This window comes from Humulus lupulus, chromosome X (genome assembly GCF_963169125.1).
Source record: "Humulus lupulus chromosome X, drHumLupu1.1, whole genome shotgun sequence".
Taxonomy (NCBI): Eukaryota; Viridiplantae; Streptophyta; class Magnoliopsida; order Rosales; family Cannabaceae; genus Humulus; species Humulus lupulus.
In genome coordinates, this window is record NC_084802.1 from 63801223 (window position 1) to 63827203 (window position 25981).

The 25981-nt window shown below is 36.4% G+C and overlaps 1 protein-coding gene across 1 annotated transcript; it reads right to left on the reverse strand.

Annotated features, from left to right (window-relative positions):
* Positions 1-1640: 1640 nt before the first annotated feature.
* Positions 1641-3045, reverse strand: LOC133803482 (uncharacterized). The gene has a single exon (XM_062241543.1). The coding sequence runs from the start codon at positions 2508-2510 to the stop codon at positions 1839-1841; it is 672 nt and encodes a 223-aa protein (XP_062097527.1). The 5' UTR covers positions 2511-3045; the 3' UTR covers positions 1641-1838.
* Between the last annotated feature and the right edge of the window lie 22936 nt (positions 3046-25981).

Below are 25981 nucleotides of genomic sequence, written 5' to 3' on the forward strand. Positions count from 1 at the left end.
TTTGGAAATTGGTATACATAAGGCATTTGTTATTTTGGGTGGTTTTGAATATGATATAATTAATTAGAAACTTTTTTGTTTCTAGTTAATAACCAAATAGTTTTCCATAAAAAAATATCTAAATATTTACTGATGCATTATAAATCACACAACCATATATTGTCTACTTGTCTTATTGATTGAAATAATATTTTTTATTTATAATTGTTAGCCAAATAGTTTCCTAATATTAGAATCATTCATATTCATAAGTTTTCTTTTCCACTTATGTCACAAAGCTAGGATCTCATTTTCTTATTCAATTGAATATATTTATACATATATATATATATATATCTATATTTATACTGCAACTTTTTATAAAATGTCGTGTACATAGATCAACAATGGGTGTTCAGCTAGGAATATGGCAGATTGAAGAAGAACACGAATTTAAAATTCTCTTTAATTGTCTAATTAATTAGGTTATTTCTTATTTAATCAATTAAATAATATTATTGATTTAAATATTTTAATGGAATAGTGATTTGATATCCTATTTATTTAATAACTGATTGCCACAATTTAAGGAATGCTTATCTTTATTTTTTAGGTATTTATATCGATACTAGATATAAGTAACGTGCAATATATTACTGTAGTTTTATTTACAGAATTTATTTATTATTTTTATTAAATTTGCATTAATATCATATAAATTTTAAATAAATATCATGTTTTAATTAAATAATTTTTTTTAAGTTTATATTTTTTTTAGTTTTTGAATTTGAGAGTGATAAAAAGAGATTATATATAATATGTTTAATGTAATATTAAATATTATACATTTGTTGCTAATTGACAGATTGTATTATATGTTTAATATGATATTATTCTAATAAGTGAGTTTAAGTTTAATTAAATTTTATTTAAGTTATAATATGTATGATTTTATTATTTTTAAATAATTATCATTGTAAAATATCTAAAAAATATCATATTTTAATCTGTTTAATTATTTATTATTCTTAAATAATTATTATTGTAAAATATCTCAAAAATATCACATTTTAATTTGTTTAATTATTTATTATTTTTAAATAATTATCATTGTAAAATATCTCAAAAATATATTATTTTAATTTTTTTAATTATTTATTTTATTTTATTTAAGTTTAAGTAATATTTATAAACTACCGTTAAATAAAAAAAATAAAAAATCGTTAAAAGTAAGAATTTCTTTTATGTACACACTTATTATATAGAAGAGATATTTACTTGGAATAACTGGTATATATGTGTAAGTTTTTTCTTAAAAATAATAAACTAATGCTTAATAAATATATTATATGTTTTGGAATTTGGGAGGCCAATAATCATTCCCTTTAAATTAAAAATTATGTGGTATTCGAACTTACTAATCGAGCGGAGATTAATCAAGTGACTAATTCTTCTAACCATATCCCATTTATTTTCTTTTTTGATTTCATATTTCTTTTTCCATGATATTGAATTAAAGACTATTAATATGTGTGAACATAGTATTACATAGAGTACTTAGTGAAATGTTTAAGTGCAGCATGTAAATGCACGAAATTAAAAGTAATAATAAAAAAAAGTCATCCCAAACAAGAGCAGATCTATATTAAATGCACAAAATAAAAAACGAAAAAAAGAGAAATTATAAAGTTTATAACGGTTAAAAAGCTTGATTAACTATCGGTTAATTTTTCTTACTAATGTACATTAACAAAAGCAGAGCGTTCGTTTGAATTTGATAGGTTGTTCGATTTCAATTACAGCAAACACAAACGCGCGCGCACGCACGCACGCACGCACGAGCCACGGCTAGAGGCTCGTCAGCCAAATCGAACCGTCGCCGTGGTCTCACGCGCCAGATTTAACTTCTGCAACAATAACTCTCTGTAAAACCTCTCAATAAACTCTTCCGCTGCCTTGTCGACGGGGAACTCATCGTCGTCACCCCCATTGGTACTACCACCGGCTCCTCCTCTCAGCGACGACTTAACGGAGCTGACAACGGAAACGACGTCGTCTTGTTTAGTATTTCCACTTCCGTAGTACTGCTTGTAGTAACCGACGTCAACGTGTTTATTATTATTATTATTAGTACCAATATTATTATAGTTACTGTCATTAACATAACGGTAACGACCTCCTCCGTTTTTGCGCTTATTATTTCTGGCGACGCGGGCAGCGGAGTAGATGCGATGCGGTGGGGTGCTGCTGCAGCTGAACTCGTACTCCCTCGGCGACACGAACGACATTCGAACATCGTGAGAGCTACAGCCGAGGGCGGTGTTGTGGCGAATCATGAGGTCGTTGAACGACTTTCCGAGGACCTTCCCGCGTTCCATCATGACGTGGCCGAGATCGGGGATCAAGATCATCAGACGCTTTCGCTTGATCGACACACCCTTTTGGATCATGAACATGATCAGACGAACAGCGTTGCTTAGTTTTTTGGGGATCAACGGTGTTGATGATGGTGGTGGGTTAGTTTCCTCCATGGTTGGTTTGGTGGCCTGAGAGAGAGGGAGAGAATTGATGGAACGAGGATGAGGAAGGAAGTATTAGAGAGGAAGAGGAATATTTAGTTTCTGTGGCAGAGGAATGGAGAGAGAGAGAGAGAGGGGTACTTAAAAGACCCGACATGGAAGAATGTGGGCCCGGCCCACCAGACTGTTTTATTAATTTATTTTTATTGCTTTTGTTTTGTTGTGGATGACTGTATTTATTTATTACTCACTGATTTATTTATTTATATTTATTGTTTCTTTTTTCTTAATTTGTGTTATGATGTGCTTTATCATTGGTAGAGTGATTGAAATTATTAGATTTTGTTTTTGTTTGGACATTAGTGTGTGCTGGGCTGCATTATTAGAAAGTTAAGGTTAGTGTTAATATATTTTTTACTGATTCCACACCATGATGTGTACTCTAATCTATTATGGTGACGTAATAATATTTTTCATAGTAAATAAATGCAATTAGTTGAAAAAATATATCGTATCATTGTGAATAGTGTTTTAGTATATATATATATTACATTTTGTTATTTATGTTAATATATTTTTTGATATTTCGAATTAATTATATATAAGTAATTTGAAGTTATTAAAAAGACAATTAGTAGTTGAAAAATTGGTGGTGACACTAAATGAAGGACATTCATCAACTTCACCTTCAACCGTAGAAATTAAAGGCGTAATAGTTTTTTTTTTTTTTTTGTGTGGAAATATAATTCAGTTTTTTTTTCTCCTCATAATTATTGCATTGATTTTGGCGTTTGTTATTGTTGTTGTTGTTGTTGATATGTAAGTCTTTTATACATGTATGTTCTAGCATATCCATAAACATTATACATAAGTTGCTTTTATACAGTAATGAAGTCTATTGTGTGTTTATATTATATTATAGAGTTCAGCGACCTTATTATTTATTTTCATAAACAATAAAAACAAAAACGAAATAAAAAATAACCATATTTTTTGTTTGAATATGACAGTTTACGCATGATTTTGTAGTCAATTTTTAATAGTCAAAAAGGTGGTGCTTGTAGTTTTTCTTTCGTTCGTCATACTTCCATTACATGTATATTTTAGATAATTGGTATTGAAAATCTTACACTCAGCGATAATTAATTTATATAACATATTAGTGTGTTACAAACTTACAGTATTCCGCGGGAAAATAATAATAATAATAATACTGCAAGTTCCATGATCAATACTTTATACATGTAGTTATATTTTCACTTTTGATATGAAATAATGAATTAAAATATATAGTTATTCCATGGCAGTTTTCACATATATTTAATTAATAATAAGAGATATAAGATAAGAATGGGTTTAATTATCCAAAGAAAAGAAAAAGAGATAAGCATCAAGTAATTTTCTTATTGATCTGTGACCGTACACGCTGAAAGAAATGTAAACCACCAATATTTTTATATGAAACATGTTAGAGAAAGAGTTTGCTTTATGCTTTGGATATGAACAAAGAAAATTATAATAAGCAAAAGCTACTAAACTAATGGAGTTGTAATAATGGCGATACATACATAAAGGAGTAGATTTTATTTTTTAAATTTTTTTTAGAAGGATATGCAAATCCCTAATAGGCGGCAAACTTTAGGTAGGTATTAGAGTAGAGAGTCTTGATCTTTAGCCTTTAACGTTTAGCTAACCCTACCATTACCAAATATAAATGTATTTACAATTGAAAATACGATAAAGAAGTCAATATACTTTTGTTATTTTATAAACTTGTAGGGTTTAATCATCATGAGGATAGAATTATAGAATCCTATGTCGTTTTCATTTGGTATGTTTGACAAAATTCAAGCTCTTGCTATAAACCAAAATTAGGGGCATAGTATTTATATATATATATATATATATAAGTTTATCAGGAAGTTTCTTATTATAAAATTTAGGAATTTTAGAATAATTATCTTGTGAGTTTCTCTCGAATGTTACTTCAAAAAGACAAAAATATCATATTTAAAATATACTAATATATTCAATTTTTAATAAATGTTTTATAAAATTGAAAAACAAAATAATATAAAATTTGAAATAAATAAAAATAAACAATATTGTACATATTAGTGCCCCAAAAAAAATGAAAAATATAATTCTTAGTTGATTTAAATTTAGATTTAATTTATTTTAAATTTTAGGTTTGTTAATAAATTTTATATAAAAAATAAATGTATTATTGTAATTTAAGTGATGGTAATTTTGTCTCTTAAAATTTGGTTGGACAAAAGACAAGCAGCGGGGTCATTTTTGTTTCTTTAAAATAATTTAGAGTTATTTTTTATTTGTTTTTTTTTAAATATAGGATTAAATTTGGTAAAAACCTACAATGCCAAAATGATAATTTTTCTACATATAGAAATACTAAAACTGTCCATAAAAAACAAATAATTTTGTTTAAAAATATCTCTTTTATATAATAAATGTGTAGATAAAGGAAATTTTTTGTTTTAAAAGTTTTTTAGTTTTTTAATGTTAAATTTAACGGAATATTTTTATATTTAACAGAATATTCTTATATTTAACAGTAGTTTGTAAACACTTAAACTTAAATAAAATAAAATAAATAATTAAAAAATTAAAATAGTATATTTTTGAGATATTTTACAATAATAATAATTTAAAAATAATAAATAATTAAACAAATTAAAATATGACATTTTTAAGATATTTTACAATGATAATTATTTTAAAATAATAAATAATTAAAAAAATTAAAATATGATATTTTTGAGATATTTTACAATAATAATTATTTAAAAATAATAAAATCATACGTTTTATAACTTAAATAAAATTTAATTAAACTTAAACTCATTTATTAGAATAATATCATATTAAACATATAATATAATCTACAGTGAATTAGCAACACATTTAAAAAAAAATTAGCAAGAAACATAAAATTAAAATCTACGTATAATATTTAATATTACATTAAATATATAATATATAATCTCTTGTTGTCACTCCCAAATTCAAAAACTAGAATAAACATAAACTTAAAAAAATATATATTATTTAATTAAAATAGGATATTTATTTCAAAATTTATATGATATTAATATAAATTTAATAAAAATAATTAATAAAATTTATAAATAAAACTAAGCAAACGAGCATATTGCATATTGCACGTTGCTTGTATCTAGTATATATATGTATATATATTATACTAGGTATAAGTGCAATGCATATTTGCTTAGTTTTATTTAAAAATTATTATATTTTTTAATTATCATTTATATTTTAAATAAATAAACAATGTCATATTGTTGACGCCGTTTTTCGTCAACTTAAATTTGAAGAGCACTAAACAAAGATTCAGAAAAGAACAGTAGGATTTTTACGTGGTTGAGCAGTTAAAATCTGCCTAGTCCACGAGTTAATATTATTGATTCGTAATACTCTCTCAAAGCTTTATCAGAGCAATTCCACAGAGTATTCTCAGTACAATATTGTGCGTGCTCATAAATGAAAAATACCAGGCTATTTATAGCCTTGGTTAGGAGAATATCTTCCCTTGATTCAGGGAAGTTACAACTGATTATTCCAGTATGAAATAAATGTAATTAAATACAGCAAATACATAATATTCCATGATAATTGAGATTTAATTATCAGATAACAACAAATCCCTAAAGAATAGAGATCTCCTAACAGTTGTTGCATGCAAAACGCGTTGCTGACCTCGAATGCAAGGTTAACGCACTTTCGAGATCGACATACATTCGAGCTTGTTATTTTGGTCAGCCCCTCCTCAGCTGGTGGTTTCATCGAACTCAATCTTCGGAGACCAATACCTTGAGCTTGCAATTAAGGCTCGAATAACATCCATATCCATCAGAGAAGATTCTTTCTTTCAAGCTTGAAGCTTAAGTTTGAGCCTTTTAAAATTGTGCTCGATTGCTAACAACAACAGATCAAAAATCATGCATATTCATACAAGTGTTCAGCCAATACTTGTTATTTTCGAGCTCACGCTTTTCGAGCCTACATTTCGAGGCTCATTTATTCATCCTCGAAATTTGGGTGTAACATTTTGCCCCTTTGAAAGTGTTGGTTCGAATCCTATGAGAATGAAACTTTTGAACTTCACTTTCGAAAATTGTGTCATCTACCACACCCGAGTGCGAACACGTGTCACTTGGGGATTGAATAACCAGAGTACTCGAGTACTTTTTTTTTTTTTTTTCTGTGCACATCCCTTCCAATTCCTTTTGCCGCCTTATTTTGAGATTAAACCCGGCCCATCGAATCTTCTTTCAACTTAAACCAAGGGCCCAGATCCACTCGACCCTTGCCATTCCTCTTTGACGTATATATATACACCCCATCGTCATCCTCATTCTTCACTTTTATTCCTCAGAGAACACAAACCAGAGAGAAAAAGAAAGAAAGAATCAGAGTTTTCCTTTCATGTTCTCTAAACCGAAAAAGCAAAGTCATTCCAATACATTTGATTATGTGAAATCATTCTTGCTTCCGCTTCTTCAGTCAACGATCTCCTTTTATCCTCAATTGTGTAAGTTCTTTGATCTTCCTCTTTTTTTTTTTACGTTTCATTTGTTCCAGATAATGACCTTCTGGTTCTTACAAGATTTTTAAGGCCTCACCCTTGCATTAGGCAAGTTTGTGATTTAGGTAAATTTGGGGTGATTAGAATCAAGGTTTAGACCACAAAATTTTCGGTAGAAACATGTAAAAATGAGGTTTTTCTAGTATTGGGGTATTTTCAGTTGTAGATTTCGTGTGGCTTAAGAAATAGGGTTTTGGAGTAGGGTTTTAATGCACGAATCCCGAAAACATCGCCTTTTTGGGTAACTGCCATTTTTTCCTGGAAATCCAAGATTCTCTTTTGTTTTAAATTGATAGTATCCATCCCACTCTCGCGTGGGTGCACTCTTCTTGATGTCCGAAATTTACAATAGTTTGAGATAGACATCCGAGTCAATCTCGCCCTTTCGAGCCTTCAGTCTTGATTGAGTTATCAAGATAAATTTTTCCACTTTAAAATTATGGGCCCTCACCTTTTTCTTTCTTGTTAGATGTCGCAGTCTTCAGAGAATTGGTGGGGGCCCGAGCTTGCCATCCTTTACCATTCATCAACTCCTAGTCCTGAACCACCATTCGCATGAAATCAACAACTAATTCATGAGCACGAGGAACAATGTGAACAAGAAGACATACGAGCTCACTTCCGACGCCAAATCCACAAGGTTGAGGAAAGAAAAAGGAAGAGACTCTGAGTTGCAGCCTATCTCGACTCAAATCCCGAGATCAGACCTATTCCATTAGACCCCAAGATTAAAGTCACCGTAGCCTTTCCACCTGGTGAGCTTTTGTAACGCCCAAACTCCAGGGACCGTTACGGTGTGCCTTGTAAACAGTCCTAAACTCGCTAATCGAGTCATTTGGCCAAAAACGTGTAACTAAGTATGATTAGCGGTTTAGGGATTAAACATTTTGGTTAAGATGTAACGTTTCACTAGAACGTTTAATATACACATTGGGATCCCGAAAATATAATTTCAGAGTTTATTACAGACAAAATTTACAACAGGCCGTTCCAAGCGGCAAAACATGGTTCAACCCTAATTCCACTTTAAACCTCGGCCGTGGCGGACGAGCAGCTGCATATGTACACGTCATCACCTAAGCTCTCCAACTCAAGGATGGTCTAGCTTCCTCTTGCCTTTACCTGCACCACATAGCACCCGTGAGCCGAAGCCCAACAAGAAAACATAACACTATACATAAACATTATCAAATGATTATCATTATAATCACACTGAGCATAAAACTTTCAAACCATTAAGTGAACATCACATGATTCAAGAGGGAGAGTGGCTGCTAGGTAAGCCACTAGCCTCCAAGCACTTATTTCATTCATCGACCCTCGGGGTCGGTCTGGCATTAATGCTCCTTGAGTCATTCAATGCTGATGGTCGATTAGATCTAATCTCTGTTGGCCAGCGTGATCCACGCTAAGGCCGTTCTGACTAATAAGTCAGCGCTATGTGACCAGTGTCCAGTAACACTGCCGAACCTGACTAATAAGTCACAGCTTCACAGCTGATACTAACACCTTTGCCAATTCTGACTGACGAGTCAGTGCAACGTGACCAGTGCCCAGTACCACTGCCGAACCTGACTAATGAGTCACAGCTTCACAGTTGATACTAGCACCTTTGTCAAATCTGACTAATTAGTCAGTACAACGTGACCAGTGCCCAGTACCACTGCCGAACCTGACTAATGAGTCACAGCTTCACAGTTGATACTAGCACCTTTGCCAAATCTGACTAATTAGTCAGTACCATGCACAAGTAAGCAATGCTATCAATATGTATCATATGCCAGTTACTCAAGAGTAGGGCATTCAGCATGCTTACTAAACAGTTGCTAGCATAATCATGATCATGCACAAACCCAGAGACTCAAGCTCTGACCAATCTCACATTCATCATTCATGGCATGCCCTAATCACATGTTTCTCGTGCATCACATGCATCACATTTAATCACCCAACATGCCTCAATGATAATCATATGCAAATGGGCAAGATTGCCAAGTATTCATTATGCTATCAATGTTTACATTTAAACATCCAACATGCATCAAACATAACCATGCATGTCACACATGGGGTGCAGTTTTCTTACCTTGGGTTCGAGCGAGAATTAATAAAAGAAACGACCTTTAAGAACGATAAGCTTTTAGTCCTTTAGCGGTCACCTAGTCATAACCAAACATATAGGATACCATTAATAAAAATTTCCAACATAGGTTCCCAAACCAATATCTAGCCTCCGGGACATCAATCCACACTTAACCGGGTAGTAGGATCAACCCCGAGGCCTATGGCAAGCATCCCTAAGTCAAAAACCCTATTCTGGCCAAATCTGCCCTGATGGGCCGCGACTCACCATAGCCATGCCGCGGTTCATCCCCCTGACAGAGACATAATTGCCTCAGAAACCACTTTAGGCCGCAGCACACAAAAGCCAGGCCGCGGCTCATTACCCTGATCAGCCCAAAAACCAGCAATGCACCAGCAAACTACCCTGCATTTTCCCTCTCAAACCAGCCCTTCAAATCAACTCAAAACCTCTTCCAAACACTCATTTAACCCTCCAAACATCACCCATAACTCACCCACATCAAAAACCAAGTTAAACATCAATTAAACTCCCATTAATTCCTAACTAACACATCAAAATCACAAGCTGAAACTTAATAGAAAGAAATAGGGTATAGCTCAAAACTCAGACTTAATTCCTTACCTTAAGCTGGTTTGAAACCTTCCCAATGGCTGAGCTAAGTCTAGAATCCCCAAACTTTGATTTCCCTAGTTTGTTCTTCAATTGGCTCTCAAAAATTGAAAGGAGGATGAAGGAGAAACTTTGTACGGGAGAGAAGGAGATAAGACTTTGTTTCACTCTGTTTTCCACAGCCTTCTAAGCACTCAAAGCTGATATAAATCCTTAAGGTCAAAAGACCATAATGCCCCTAGGCCAATTTAAAAGCTTCTAAACACTCCCAAGGGTAAATCCGTCATTTCCAACCTACACCGTTAATTATAATTAACGCTCTCCAATTCCCGCTAATTCCAACATTCTCAAATGCCAATAATTCATACCCCATTACCCTTTAATTCCCAGTAATGTTCTAATCATCAAAATGACCCCGAGACTCACCCCGACCCCCGAACTTAATCCCGTTATGACCAGACCGAAAACTTGTTTTTCCATGATCGTCTCACGTCGAATGGCTCGAACCAACCCACATATAATGTGGTAAAATTATAATTCACCCATATGCATAAAATTACACAATCACGCCCCAACGACCAAATTACCAAAATGCCCTTGCATTTAAAATATGAGCCCATATGCATGCATTCACCATCATATAATAATATAATTCACATAAACATGCATATAATCATTAAATATCATAATAAATCAATTATGGCCCTCCCGACCTCCTAATCAAGGTCCTAAACCTTATTAGGAAATTTGGGGCATTACAGCTTTCATTCACCCTAATGGAGGATACTTCAACACGTCTAACCACCTCCCAGGCTCTCTCAGTCCCTACCTTGAAGGGAGAGTTTTTTGAGGCTGAGCACTACCGAAGCTCAGTTACTTCCACCGACCATATCTCTGAGTTGCTGGCCTATCATGGCCTTAAGCTTTCTGGTACTCTGATGTGACGTCCTGCACCCTCCAACGAAAGGAGTTGCTATGCCTCGAGAGATGGCAATCCCGATCGTAAGGTCAAGCTCGCCGCTTGGAGCCGCGAGCACATGAGAGCTGGGGCCCTGTTGCCCCTAAAGAGCTACTTTAAAAATTTCTTGGATTATGCCGGCCTCGCCCCTTACCAACTCCAGACCAACTCTTTCAGAGTTTTGTCAGCTCTAAGGTCACTGTACCACGAGATGAAGTGGGATGGGCCTTCAGCACAAGAGATATTATATCTCTTTTGCCTTAAGAGCAGCCCTTCTCGAGCTCACGGAGGAGATGGGTTCTTCTACCTATCGAGCTACCCAAAGGAGAAGCCGTTGTTCGAGGATATCTCAAACCGTCCTCCAAATTTCAAGACGATCTTCTTCTGGACGGATGGGCTCGCTACTTCCCAATTCTAATCCTTCCAATGCATACGTAAGAAATTCAACGTCTTTTCTATTTTCCTTTGAACTGTTGGGCTCAAAATATTTAATCCACTCTTGCCTCCAGCCATCTATCACTGGCCTACTCCAACAAAGGTCATGAAAGAACATAGGGCAGCAATTCTTCAGCTCCCCTACGGTCGAATGTCCCTCACCTATCTCCTCCACGAAGACAAGCTTCGAGCTTGTGGACTCTTAGGTGAAGGCGAGTCCACGGATGATTCGAGGAGTCATAAATACTCGAGGTGGGAAGACTTGCTGATCACCACCACCAAACTTCCCCCCACGAGGAGGCCTTTGGGCTCACAAGCTCATGCAACCGCCTCCCGTCTACATAAGCGGTCAGTCTCAGGCAATGATGCCCACGACGAGGCCTTAACGAGCTCCGTGGATGGAAGTAAAGTAGTGTTGGATCACTCCATGTGGTCTTCGTCATTACTTAAGCACGAGCTTGATGTAGTTATCCTCTTCGAGGACCCCAGGGATAACTTCTTAGCATGGTCAAGGGTAGATCTTAGGGTTCTTAGGTTTGATAGTTGGCTAAGAAAATACTAGACCATGTATAGTTTAAATGAGGTCTGGGATGGGGTAGTAGTACAATATGGGACCAACATATATAGGAACTTTTCGAGACTATCCCCCACCTATAGAGATGGGACTCCCCTAGAATCATTAGAAGACAGAGGGATTTCTTGGTCCCCGAGCTCAAGCTCGGCTGAAAGTACCAGTAAGGTTTCTTTTATCTTAGAGTCTTGTTTCTTATAATAACCTTGTTTGATTACTTACAATCTTTTATGTTTCTTAGGCAGCATGGATTCAGACTTGGACAACGTTCTCAACAAGCTTGTGGCGTCGAGGGCAAACAAACACCTATAACGACCTATATTTTCAAGACTTGATAATGCAGAAAATATAAATATTTTCATTTAACAAAATGTCTCAAAAACTCGTATAATTTTTCGTAAAATTCGTATGGCCATACTTAATATTTAATACAAACATAATTTATGAAGAGTACAGTGAGCCTAGTTTATGAAAATAACACAACATTTTCCAAAAACAAAACGACTTCCCAAAAGGTCCGTCCACATGTACATTCACAAGGTAGACTCCAGTGCTCACTGCTCTACCTTGCCCTTGTTCTTACCTACAACAGGAAACAACTAGGTAAGCGAAAACACTTAGTAAGTTCAAATTTAAAACAAAAGCACGCAGAGAAGACAGGTGGTCACCGACCAAGTTACTGTCCACATATAACAATAGCTCACAAAAATTAGGGTTCCAGATCCATCCGGACCCTACGTAATCAATTTCAAGAACGCAAAAGCGTCCTAGCAAACTTATGGTCATTCCTGATAACCAATGGCAAACTATTTCATAAAAATAGATAAATTCCTGCACTCAGAAAATCTCAGAGCAAGCAGATATAATATATCACAACTATTTCATATAAACAAATAAATCCTTGCACTCAGAAAATCCCAGAGCAAGCAGATATAATATATCACAACTATCATTCGAGACCAACGCTCGACAATTTCCAACAATTCGGGCGTATCACGCCCTAATCTGTAAGAGAGAACTGGGTCTCAACACTAAGATCTAGCCAATAAATACCCACATCAAGGGTAACTATCGAGTTACCTAGGGCATCGCTACTTATCCAAGAGTAAATCCCTCACAAGGGTAACCATCAAGTCACCTAGGGCATTGCTACTATTCAAGAGTGTAGTCGAACTTACACGGGTTTACAAAGACTTCTATGTTAATCAATGGTGCTGGTGAGCAGTTGCCCCTAGGGTGTTCAGCATCACTCAAACTTGGCAACCCCTAGTATCTCTAGGCACTCTCACTGAATGGCCAATATTCACGGCTACTTTCCGGGAATAACTTATCAGAGCACTTGCTCGGGTTCTAACTGTTCACTGATTAAGTAAGCATGAGGGCCCCTAGGTCCCCTTCATTTTGATGCCCCTAGGTTTAAACCAGCAATTCTCACCTCTTGGCCAATTGTCGCGGTAATGAACCAGACATAATAAAATCAAGTAGTGTGACAGGAATCAGTCGTCTAGAATATGACGAATATCTACCAGTCATATTTTTTGAATCAGCACCAAGACTAACGTCTCTAAGCAAACTTTATACGACAGTGTATATATGTGCATGTGTCTCTATACTAACATACAATAAAATAGTCGTTTCATGTTGCGGCCACACAATAGAAGTTGACTTACTTGGAGTCATTGCTCTCAGCAAGATTTCACCCTCCAATGTATAATCCAGTTATGCTTAGCTAATACTGTAATTATCCATACAGTATACTCGGATTAATTACGACACTTCATAATTCATTATTATTATTTTGGGCAGTTTGGTCATTTTAAAAATCATTTGTAAGGATTAATGATCCTTATTTGGTTTAAACCTATTTAAGAAATTCATACTAAAAAATTTGAGACTAAACCCTAAGTCTCGGGAAGACCTATCCTATGGTCCTGATACCTAGGCTCGGGTATCACAATAGTATTTTCCCACAATCCGCTAAAAATCTTATTCTTTAAAAGTATCGCTATTAACCCGTACTTTCAACAAGTCAGTTAAATATATAGAAGATTTTAGCCGGTATTATGTCCAAAAAATACTAATTAAATTCCTTAATTATTTTTCAAGAAAATAATCTCTTAATTTTCCTTTTATTTTTCTTAAGGTTTTACTCTCTAAAAAACGGTCTAAGGAAATAGCCTAATTTTTACTTAATTAGGAAAACCGTTAAAAATTTCTTATTTTGACTAGTTAATTTTTCAAAGTCAATTGATCAAGTTTACTTACTAGAAAAATAATTTACTTAATTATTTTCTCAAAATATAGGGTTTTAAACCATCTTTCAATTTATTAACTTATTAATAAATTAAATCTTTTATTTTTAGAAAGAATAAAAATTCTTTAATTAAAATAATTCTCACTAATCTTAAAGTGGTATTTTATGTCAAAAATATGTTTTTAAGACTTACCAAGTTTTTATCTTGCAAGAAGCAAAATTTTACATTTTACCATAAGTTCCAAAATCCCATTTTTACACTAAGTGTGTAAACCTCATTTTTCACATTTTTAACTACATACTTTGTTAGGTCATAACTTGAAATTTACTTACCCAATTGTTACCAAAATTTCCCAATTATATTTTTGGTATGCCATTTAGGTCTTTGTAAAATCTTAGGTTAAAAGGAGCATTTTTTATTGGTGAAAATATTTTCCAAACAATGAGGTAAAAATGACCTTATTTTCATGTCCTTATTTTTTCTAAATTTTGGCACTTAATAACTTTCAATTCGTTTAGTATTTTTTTAAAATTTTTTACAGTGGAATACTAGGTAATTCCAATAATATGTCCACCAATTTTTAGGAAAAACTGAGTTCATTTGACCTATACAGTGTCTGTACAAACTTGGTCCCGAAATTAAGAATATGAAAAAATAGTTTTTTTACCTAAACTTTGAAATAACACAACTCACTCATTTCTAAACATTTTTGAGTGTTTCAAAAGCTCAATTTTATGTAATAAATATAAAAAACATCACAGTATAATTTAATTTTTCAAAATAAATATACAGTGGATGCTTGACCCCTTGGAAGTCACAGCTCAAAACTTGTATTTTTGTTTTAGGGTTTTCAACAAAACCCTTAGGGATTTTTGTCCCTATTTTCAAAAATCAACACACAAGCATCATAAAAATTATAAAGCAACTATCATAGCCTTATTACATCACCAAATAAGTATTAACTATACAAAATAATGCTTAAAAATAAAAACCATACAATAACAACCATAAAAAGTGAACTTTTTTACCTCTTGTTGTTCTTGCTTTAGGTTTGGATGTTTCTACTAGCTTTGGATCCTTCAAAACTCTTTCAAAACCTTAACCAACTCTCCAACCACATATATAGTTAGCTATTGAAAAATCTATGGTTAAAACTTTACAAAAGTCTAGTTTTTTGAAACTTTACCTTAGGGAAACCCTTCCTAGACCAAAGCTTAACCTTCTAAGCCTTCTTAGTGTTCTTGAGGTTGAAAATGGAGAGAAAACTTGAGAGAGAATTTTCAAACAAGATGAGAGTGATTGTGAGAGAGTGGGGGTCGGTTTTGGGGAGGGTTAGAAGAGTTTATACAACTCTTAAATATCTTATTAAAACACTTGAGTGTTTTTTTTTACTATCCACTTGATGCCTATTAACCCTAAATTTAAAATGGGGATTAAAACTAAAATAATTTGGTCTACTCAATATTTTCCCTCACATGGCCAGCCACCCTTTATTTTGTTTATGTTATATATATAAATATATATTTTATAATGGTTAATGAATATTTCATAAGAAGAAAAATCCAAATTGACTTTCTATAACATTTTTCACTCATAATAAAGTTATTATATATTTTAAAAAAAAAATTAACACAAATAATTAAATTAAATGTCTCTCACATTTAATTTAATTAATCACACAATAAAATTTAACCTAAGGTCCATTCACGGAATAAAATTCCTCAATTCAGTAAAATTAAGCATTTAACACAAAATGCCTTAAAATTTCCATTTTCTCTTAGGTTTAATATTTTTTACCAAACTTTAATTTTTATGAATGTATTTATGCCCAAAATATATTTTCCATAGTTTTTCATTTTATTTTCCGAGATTTTACCCGATTAGGGTTTTTGTGTCGGTCCAAGACCGAAAGTCTTATCTTGACTTTTAATCACAAAATTCATAATTTAGCTAGTAATAACTCATGGAAATAAATTCTAAACAAATATAATATTATTTAAAATAATATTCTTAACTCGGGGAAAACAATCCTGACCCGAGTCGTTTAAAGGTACCTGAAACGCAGGACGTTACAACGCCAAAGAGTGTCCCAAAAGGGAGGTCGCCCCTCCAAGCTATCCAAGAAAACTGAGCTGGTCCCCCCGGCCTAGGTTCCAATAGATCAAAGCCAGGCTGCTGAGTCCGCTGCGCCCTCTGAGGTCGTGACTCCCCCGGTATCTCAACTAAGTTGAGTCCAAGCTCCCATACGAGATCGCTTCCTGTCGATCTCGACTTATGTGCCTGAGTTTGTTGTCGAAAGCGCTGCCGGAACCCTTGGAGTCAATCTTGGTTCCGACGCTTTGACCCGCGTGGGTCAAAGTTTCAGCAACCTCGGGGCCCCTCAGTGGGAATTTCAGACCTCCTGCCGAGATGCCAACACTCTTTTCAGAAAGAGTGGCAAGCTGTTTTCCTCGGTTGGTCAATTTTGCGTAGCCCCCTTCTGTTGTGCTAGCATTGATTTGTGCTTTTCTGACCTTGACCGTTCTATTTTTTTTTTGTAGGCGTTCATATCCTTTGTTCAGCATAATTTCTTGTTGAATAGTGAGGTTACGGCGAGCAAAGCACATGCCCAGGAGGATCGAGATGCTTAGTTGAGGCTCGAGGACGACCTCAAAAAAGCCTGGCTAGAAATTGAAGTGAGGGATGCAATTTATTCAAATGAATTCCCAAGCTTGAGTCCAAGCTGGAGGCGACCTCGAAGAAGGTCGAGGCCAGGGTGTAACGTCCCGAATTTACTATTAAGGCTAAGTGCCTGGACTACAGTGCCTGAAGGGCATAATAGGATATACATGTTGAATTAATAGAATAAATGTGTGACTATGTGGCATACATGATTTTTATGATAATATGGATTTAAATGCATGTTTATGTGTATTAAATATGCATTTGGGCTCGTTCTTGATAATAAGGGCATATTTGTAATATTGTCCTGTTGTGGGCATAAATGTGATTATATGTGAGTAAATGATTGAGACCACATTATTATGTGGATATATTTGCAATAGTCGGCTCGAGGCGATCCTAGTGGGCAGATTAGCGGAATAGTCACATCGGGGTCTAATACCCGGCTTGGGGTGAGCCTAGGGGTATTTTGGGAAAATTAACATATAGTTGGGATTTATTGGTTAACAGACAATTATTTGGTGATTAATAGGGTATGTCGGGATTGATTGGGAATTTATAGGGCCACTTGAGGATTGGCGGGAAATGTGGCAAATGGCGATTTTGCCTTGGGGCCATTTAAGGTTAAGAGAATGGTTAAGGTATGTTTTGGTCCTTTGGTCAAGAGATAGGCTTGGTTTAAGGTTCTAGACTTCAGTAAAAGCTAGGGAGAACAAAGGTAGAAGGAGAACACACTCTCCCACTCTCTCTCTCTCTTTAACCCTTGGGAAGCTTTTGACACTTTGAAGAATTTACTTAGGAATTGAAGAGGGCGGAAGCTAGGATTATTGGGGTTTAGCTTAGAGGTCGAATCTCTATTAAGGTAAGCTTTGTAATCTAAATTTTCTTTGTGAATTTCTGGGTTTGGGTATTGTTTTGGCTGAGTTTAGCTCTAGCTTTGGTTCTAAATTGGGTTGAGGATTTGATATGGATTCTAGATTGTTTGTGCTAATTATAAGGTGTTAATGAGAGTTGCAGACTCAATTATGGCCTTAGAACATGTTTAGGTTGAATTCTGTGGCTTTGAATTGGCTGAAAATGCAGAAAGAAGCTGGTTGGAGTAAATAATACCTAGCCATATGATTTATTCTTAACCACTTGGCGTACTCAAACTGATCAATCACTGAAGCATCTATTGGTGGTTCATCGATTGGTGGTGTTTTAACAGACTCCATCAAATTCTCTTTTAACAATAATATATCCATATCATGTCTCCAAAACACTATATTTTCATCATTAAGTTCAACCACTACATTGCAGTTGTTTTGAGACATTTTAACTGAAATAAAATAAAATAAAACAATAATATTATCATTTGAAAAAATATCAATGTTTTGGAAAGTAAACATGATGCAACAATTAAAAAACATAAATTAACATTTACTTTTCCACGATAAAACTACCCAACAAATAAAGTGTCGCCTTAGGGTCGGTCAAGTTAAATTCAGATAGCTTATAAGACAATCTTATCTTTATAATTTACAACTTAAAATAACTCTTTATTTTCTCTTTTAAATATAAAGTACCACTTGATTGGTCAAGATGCAATTATCCATCCCAAAAGCTTAATTACATCTTTGTAACTATAACCCATTATTTCAAATTTCATGACTTAACTTAGAGAGTGCCGCCTTAGAGTCGGTCAAGCCTAAAATACATCACTTCCTCCTATCTTCGTAAGAAGCCAACCTTGGTATTGACATGTCTAGAAACCTTCCTTAGGGGGATGGAAACAAAGCCGCCTCAAGGCCCTATTCATATCTCACGGTGTTGTACTAATAATGGAGACCATAGGTCACATTGAGATGTTCACCTTCTCCCACTTACTATTTTAGATTAAATATGTTTTACAAAACTAATCAATTAATTCAAAATTAATTACTAGTTTGTTAATAACCCTATGAATGTAATTAATTACAAAAAGCATAATTATAAAAGAGCCTGTTTCTATAATTAATGTGATCCAAATAATTATCCATTACATTCATCAAACTTTACTAAAACGCTTTTTACATAAAGTTGATTATCTTAAAGGCCTATAAAAACTAATGCCTTTATTATGGTGTGAGTTACCAAGTTTTAACTAATTTAATACTTAGCAATTTACATGCAACTGATTTCACCAAAAACAATTCAAATAAACAAAAAGGACAATCCTAGATAATCATGTTTCTAAAAGATGCATGATTAATGAGAAACTACGTGGGGTTTCATGAATGGTGTTGACCCTCGAATTGGTCAATGACACGGAGTCAAATAAATGATATAAAGTAAGATGAAAATGAGAAGAACTCCAGACGAAAAGATAAACGACACAAACAATTTATAGTGATTCGACCCCAATAGAATGGAAACAACCTACATCCACTTAGTGTTCTTATTGATGCAGTATTCCAAGAATAGTGATCAATGAATTAGGTTTCATGAGTTTCACTAAATCTCAGATAAATACAATTGTGATGGATAACAACACTCTTTTTCTCTCTTAGAATCTCTTATCTCAAGCGTTCTAAAGCCAAATGTTGGAAAATCCAAAAGTCCCATCTCTTGAGCCATTGGATTCTTATATATAGGCTCAAGGAGGTTTACATGGGCCAATGAGCCTTAATTACACTTAATACATGCGTATCTAAATAATAATGAAAATTATGATTAATACGTAAATACAAGATTGCATATTTGAAGGAAATGACTGAATATATTCGACCAGGCTGGTCGCCCATAATTATGATACTTGATAAGCCAATGATCTTCTGGTCGAGGGTCGAGGAGGATATGCTCACTTAAAACTGACACGTGCTTCCCACATGTAGATCAATCCTACCACGTCATTAGGTAGTCCGTTTTTGGGTAAACATTTTCCCCTCAAGTTTATTTTACTGCGACCAGCATAAAGTAAACTTAACCGATCAACCCTTTGCGTGACCTGTCAGACCTGTTAGAGCCATCAATGCCTTTTCGAAAAAAGGCCACCAATCATGTCATTGCAGTTCCCCAAAAAGCGATTTGACGGCTGTCACACTTTTCCATGCCTCGAAAAACCATCTCCCATCATTACCTTATTAACTGTGCCTCGACCAATATAAATCACTCTCAGATTCACTTTTTACTTTCATTATGTCCTCAAGAACACTAAAGAACGAAGCACAAATAATCCAGAAAACTTAGACGACTTCCGCGATCTGTGGAGTATCTGTCCAGCCACTTGAATCAACGCTCTGTAAATTTGCATCAATTTTTGTCCAAGTAAGCCTCTTGAACTTCATTGTTTCTAATACTCCATGTAATAGTTACCCTTTGAAATTTCTGATGTGTTTTGGATTCTGAGTTCTCGAATGTTCTTGAAAAAATGATTTGGGGTAATCGGGCATGTAGGTATTAACATGATAGGATAAGAAAAAAACACTAAATGAGGCTTAGGAATTGGTTTGGGAGTTAGGATTATTGATTTAGGGCGCAAAATCGAAGTAAAAATTCGATTTTTAGGCACTCGGAAAAAACTAGGGTTTTCCCTCCCTTTTTTAGAGTCGAAAAGCTTTCTTTGAAAAACTTTTGATTTCTGCTTTTTAATCTGTTTTCCAAACTGTTCGCATATTGTTTAGTGTTTACATTAGAATGCTGCTGGTTGTATAAAAGCTTAACTTTTATACACGAGCAACGTTATCCCAGCGCTTCCACTTCTTTAGTCTATTGGCCGTAGATTCTCATCTCCCCTTCTTTGTTCGTAGATTTTCATGCATGACTCATGGGAAGGTGAGAGGTCGATCGACGAGGACTTTCTTGTGTTATTGCTTGAAGATCAAGAACAGACGCGTTGCCATTCTCAAAAATTCTTTTTTCTCAACACAACCCCGCAAACAGACCATCGACCAGACCAACAAATATGGGTCGCGCGAAGTCCATCGCTCAAAGAAAAAAGAATACAACCAAGCCTTCTACTAATCAGCCTGCTCCTCGGGCTGAAACTCCTCCGACCAACCCTCAACCTGAAAACACTTCCTCACCAGAAATTCAAACCAAAGCCCAACCCCACAACGTCCTTCGACTAGAGGTCGAATGTTACGTAGCACCTCCTAGTATTATTACAGCTAGGATGGTAGGGAATTATCTCAAGAAGTATGGCCTTCCTGGGATAACCCTCATCAAGCCCTTGATCGACCAGTGGGAAAACCTGCCTGGGGGTTCCTTCAGCGCCTGGTCGAGGTATCACATTGAGGCAGGGGCAACCTTGCCTCTGCATCCGTTCTTCCAGGGGGTGGCCAACTATTTCGAGGTCGCTCCCTTCCAAATCACCCCAAACAGATATAGAGTACTTTCTGCTCTCTATATCCTTTATAATCACAAGAAGTGGCCCGTTCCTACATCACACGAGATCAATTATTTGTTTGATCTCAAATCTAACCCCAACCACAACAACACGGGGTTCTTCCATTTCTACCACCAGGAATCTGCTCGCACCTTCCTGAGTGACACTACCCACATGTCCAATGTGGGGAAGTACTTCCAGGAGTACTTTTTAACACCAGACCTGGTCGCCCACAACCTGGCCTTCACTGAAGGAGGTAAGTCATTTACTTACTGGTCATTTGTTTTCTGTTAGCTTTCCTATATGCATTTTAGAACTTTGGTGTCGTTCAGGTCCATGGCATCGACCAGTCCCCACTCTAGACATGGAGATATGGGCAGTAGCCCTAGCCAGCATGACAGACCTTGAAAAGAGTGTCAGAGAGCTGGTCACGGAGAATAACCTAAGGCTGACCGACCTTCTTGCACCTCACCAGGATGTGAGGGAATCGACAGTGGGAAGTGCAACTACTAGGGGAGACGTTCCCGAGTAGCACCAGGATGTGTCACAACCCCCGAGGAGGAGGGCTATGGGAGAGACCATCAGGGAACCCTCCAGTACTTCGTGAGCAACTTCTGCCCATGCTCAATAGGGAAAGGGCAAGCAGAAGCTTTCTAAACACCCCGAGCCCATACTTGAGTCCTCGGATGAGAACGGTACTGACTTCCCACTCTTAGACAGTTTTCCCATTCCCTGTCATTTATTTGACGGGGACGACAACTTTAAATACGTGATTCGTTTAGATTCATATTTCTTCATGGCAGAGAGTGAGTGTAGCAGTAGTACAATAGATAATGTAACGACCAGTAGTTGTAGCTCGAGTATTTTACTTATAATTTCTTTTCTCTCCCTTTCCTTCTCTTTTTTGTATGTCAACTTGCCCTGACTGATCGTATGTTTCTTTTCTGTAGACATGCCTACCGAGAAGGAATTCGATTTGTACACCAACCCCCCTACCACAACTCCTGCGAGCAGGAAGAAATCAAATCGGCACCATCCCGGAGAAGGCTGCAGTGACCCTTCCGTAAAGAGGGCTCGAACAGAGGACCCTCCTGCACCAAATCCTTCCAAAGAGACGACTCCCCCTCCAAGCCCTGCCGACCAGACTCCTCTAGCTCCCACTGACCAGAATCCCCCAGCTCCTGCCAACCCAAGTCCTGCTGCTCAGCCAGATAAAACTCTGGTCGAGGCGATCATGAACTCTGCCTGCACTTCAGCCAGCGTCAGGCTGAAGAAACTGTCCAGACATCAGCTTAGTTTGGAATCCTTCAGCAACGCTCCTACCATGCCAGTCGACCAGCTCCTCAGTCACATACTGAACGAACTACTCACTGTCGCTTTCATTGTGGTTTGATTGCTTGTCTCTCTGATTGATACTAACATCTTTTTATTTTTATTTTCTAATCGCAGGGGATTCTGACCGTGAGTACCGGTTGGCGTTGCTCAGAGGAGGTGGTCGCCAAGCATGCTGAAGAGATCAAGGCGGCTAAGGAAAGGCTTGTCGAGCAGCACAAGGTGGTCGAGGCCAAGTATGTTGAGGAGTTGCGAGCAGCTGAGGCTAAGATCACCAAGCTTGAGGAAGAATTGAAGAAGAAGGAGGAATCAATTACCGAAATCTTTGCTTCCAAGGAGAGGTATAAGGAGGCCTCATAGATAAACTACCGAGAAGCCAACAAACTTCAAACAGAGTTGGAGATCAGCCACAAAGAAACTGCCGACCTCGAGGAGACTAACGCCTGCAACCGGGAGAAGTGTGAGGGAGCAGCGTTCCAGTACTTCTATATGTTCTGGAAGAGCAATCTTAAGGCGTAATTTACCTATCTACCAAACCCCATAAGGGAGGCTGAGTTGGCAAAATGTGTTGCTCGCCTGGAAGAGGAGGAGAGGGCTCAGGGATCTCTTGAGATATCTTTGGCAACAGGCATTGAGGGCGTCAATGAAGATGCTGGGGTCACAGTTGACCAACAGCCACAAGAGCCTCAAGATCCTTTTGATGCTTCCTAAATTTTTATCTGTATTTATTTTAATTTGTAATTTGGGACACACGAACCTCGGTTCGTGATGTCAAGAAAATTTATTTTTGCTGCACGGGCAGCTTTTTCTTTTAATTAACAATTTCATCCAAGCAGAAACTACTCGTAGTGAAAAGGATTTTACTTTTGACATTATAATATTTGCACTTTATTATAACATTTGTTCGCATGATCGAACTTAGCATAGCACTTTGTTTTGATTTAACAAAATTTAAACAAAATTTTGAAAAATACTCTAAGTACCTTCGCACGCTTTCCCTTATTTTGCTCGTGTGTTTACATATACTTATTGATATGCTTTGCTTACTTGGTACCTTATATGCTCCCCAAGTGATTGAGGAGCTTAAGGTCCTTGGTCACTTACCTTGACGAAGACCTGTTCGAACATTAGTGCTCGGAATAAATACTTATAGAAATGATAATAGAGCAAAACAACACACGTAATGAGCAAATACTTGTAATAAATACAATAATTGGCAAGAATAACTGGCTGCGCACAGTTCCTTTTAATTCTCGTAATAAATGGACAATCGTATCTATATGAGTGATCAAAAATTTGATCTTACACTTATAAGCGATCAGCCATGTGATTGACTAACCCTTGTTCATAAACTTGTTAAAAGGGAAATTAATACAAGCCAATTCTATAAAAAGAACAATTTATTGATAATACTTGCGCATGTGTTCTCCATTCCAATAATGAGAAATGAGATCTCCATTTAAGTGAGCAAGTTTATAGGTGCCTGGCTGAAGGGCTTCTTCGATTTGGTATGGCCCTTCCCAGTTAGGTCCAAGCACTCCAGCAGCTTGATCGCGAGTGTTGAGGAAAACTCTTCTAAGTACCAAATCTCCCACATTAAATTTTCTTTCGCGTATTTTAGAGTTGAAATACCGAGCGACCTTTTGCTGGTAAGTTGCTACTCGGAGTTGAGATTGCTCGCGCCTTTCATCGGCCAAATCCAGAGATTCCATCAATAACTGACTATTAACGTCTTGATCGTATGCCAACCTTCAATGCGATGGCAGATCTAATTCAACAGGCAACATAGCTTCATACCCATAGGCCAATGAAAATGGAGTATGGCCTGTTGCTATTCGGTGGGATGTTCTGTATGACCAAAGGACTTTGGGTAATTGTTCTGGCCATGTCCCATTCGCTTCTTCAAGCCATTTCTTCAGAGTATCCTACAGTGTCTTGTTGACAGCCTCAACCTGTCTGTTTGCCTGTGGATGAGCTACTGAAGAAAAGCTCTTAATAATCTTGTGCCTGTCACAAAAATCTGTAAACAAATCACTGTCAAATTGTGTGCCATTATCTGAGACAATCTTTCTTGGCAACCCATAGCGACACATGATGTTCTTGACCACAAAGTCCAGAACCTTCTTGGTCATTATCGTTGCAAGTGGCTCAGCTTCGGCCCACTTTGTGAAGTAGTCAATAGCAACCACGACATACTTGACGCTGCCTTTTCTCGTGGGTAAAGACTCGATCAAATCTATCCCTCATACTGCGAATGGCCATGGGCTTTGCATCTGTTTTAGCTCATTAGGGGCTGCTAGCATTATCTTAAAGAATCTTTGGCACTTGTCACACTTTCGAACAAAATCCACAGAGTCTTCATTCATTGTTGGCCAGAAGTATCCTTGCCTTAGGATCTTTTTTTATAGACTCTGCCCCCCAGCATGATCCCCGCAGAAACCTTCATGGATTTCTTGCATTAATTCTTTGGCTTTTTCCTTTGTAACACACCTTAGGAGTGGCATTGAGTACCCCCTTCTATACAAAATCCCGTCGACCAGGATGAAGCGAGCCAATTGCCTTTGAAGGGCTCTTGCTTTGTTTTTGTCCGATGGAAATTCTCCATGCTTCAAGTACTCAATGAAGGGTGCCATCCACGTGTCTGCTGCTTGGATTACCAGGGAGGACTCTTCTGCTTGGATGCTCAGTGCGGATAAACGTTCAACATGCACTATATTTAAGGTGTCAGCATCCTTTGCACTTGCTAACTTGGCCAAAGCATCATCGTTTAAGTTCTAGCCGCGAGGTACCTGCTGGAGAGTATATTTTTCAAATTGTACCAACAAGTCCTTTGTTTTGTTCAAATAAGCAACCATCTTCAAACCTCGGGCTTGATATTCTCCAGTAATTTGATTAACCACTAACTGGGAGTCACTATAGATTTTAAGCGACCTTATGTTCATGTCCTTGGCTAATCTTAATCCTGTGAGCAAAGCTTCGTACTCGGCTTCGTTATTGGACGCTGTGAATTCGATTCTAATTGCGCAGTGGAATCGGTGTCTTTTAGGCGTGACTAAAATCACACTTTCCCTAGCGTTGTGCTCGTTAGAAGAGCCATCTACAAACAACTTCCAAAAGGGAGTTTGGCATTGAGCTTCAGGCTCTTCTGTCAGCTCGATGTCCTGGAGCCCCATAAATTCTGCGACAAAATCTGCTAGAGCTTGTCCCTTTACTACTGCTCATGGAAAGTAAGAAATATCGAACTGTCCAAGTTTAACTGCCCATTTCAATAATTGACCAGCGACTTCTGGTTTTTGCAGGACTTGCCGTAGTGGCTGGTCAGTGAGTACCGCGATGGGGTGAGCTTGGAAGTATGGTCGCAGCTCTCTGGAGGCTAAGATCAAGTAGTAGGATAATTTCTCAATGGGCAGATATCGCAGTTCTACTCCTATTACCCTTTTGCTTATATAATATACAACTTTTTGCATTCGTTCCTCCTCAGTTACCAAGACAGCACTAGCAGCATATTCTGTAACCGCCAAATAGATGAACAAAGTTTCCTTTTCAACCGGCTTAGATAAAATGGGTGGTTGTGACATATGAGACTTTAGAGCTTGGAAAGCCT

What these genes read in the sequence shown, in the direction of transcription:
- LOC133803482 (XM_062241543.1), bottom strand. Translation starts at nt 2,510, where the DNA reads ATGGAGGAAACTAACCCACCACCATCATCAACACCGTTGATCCCCAAA.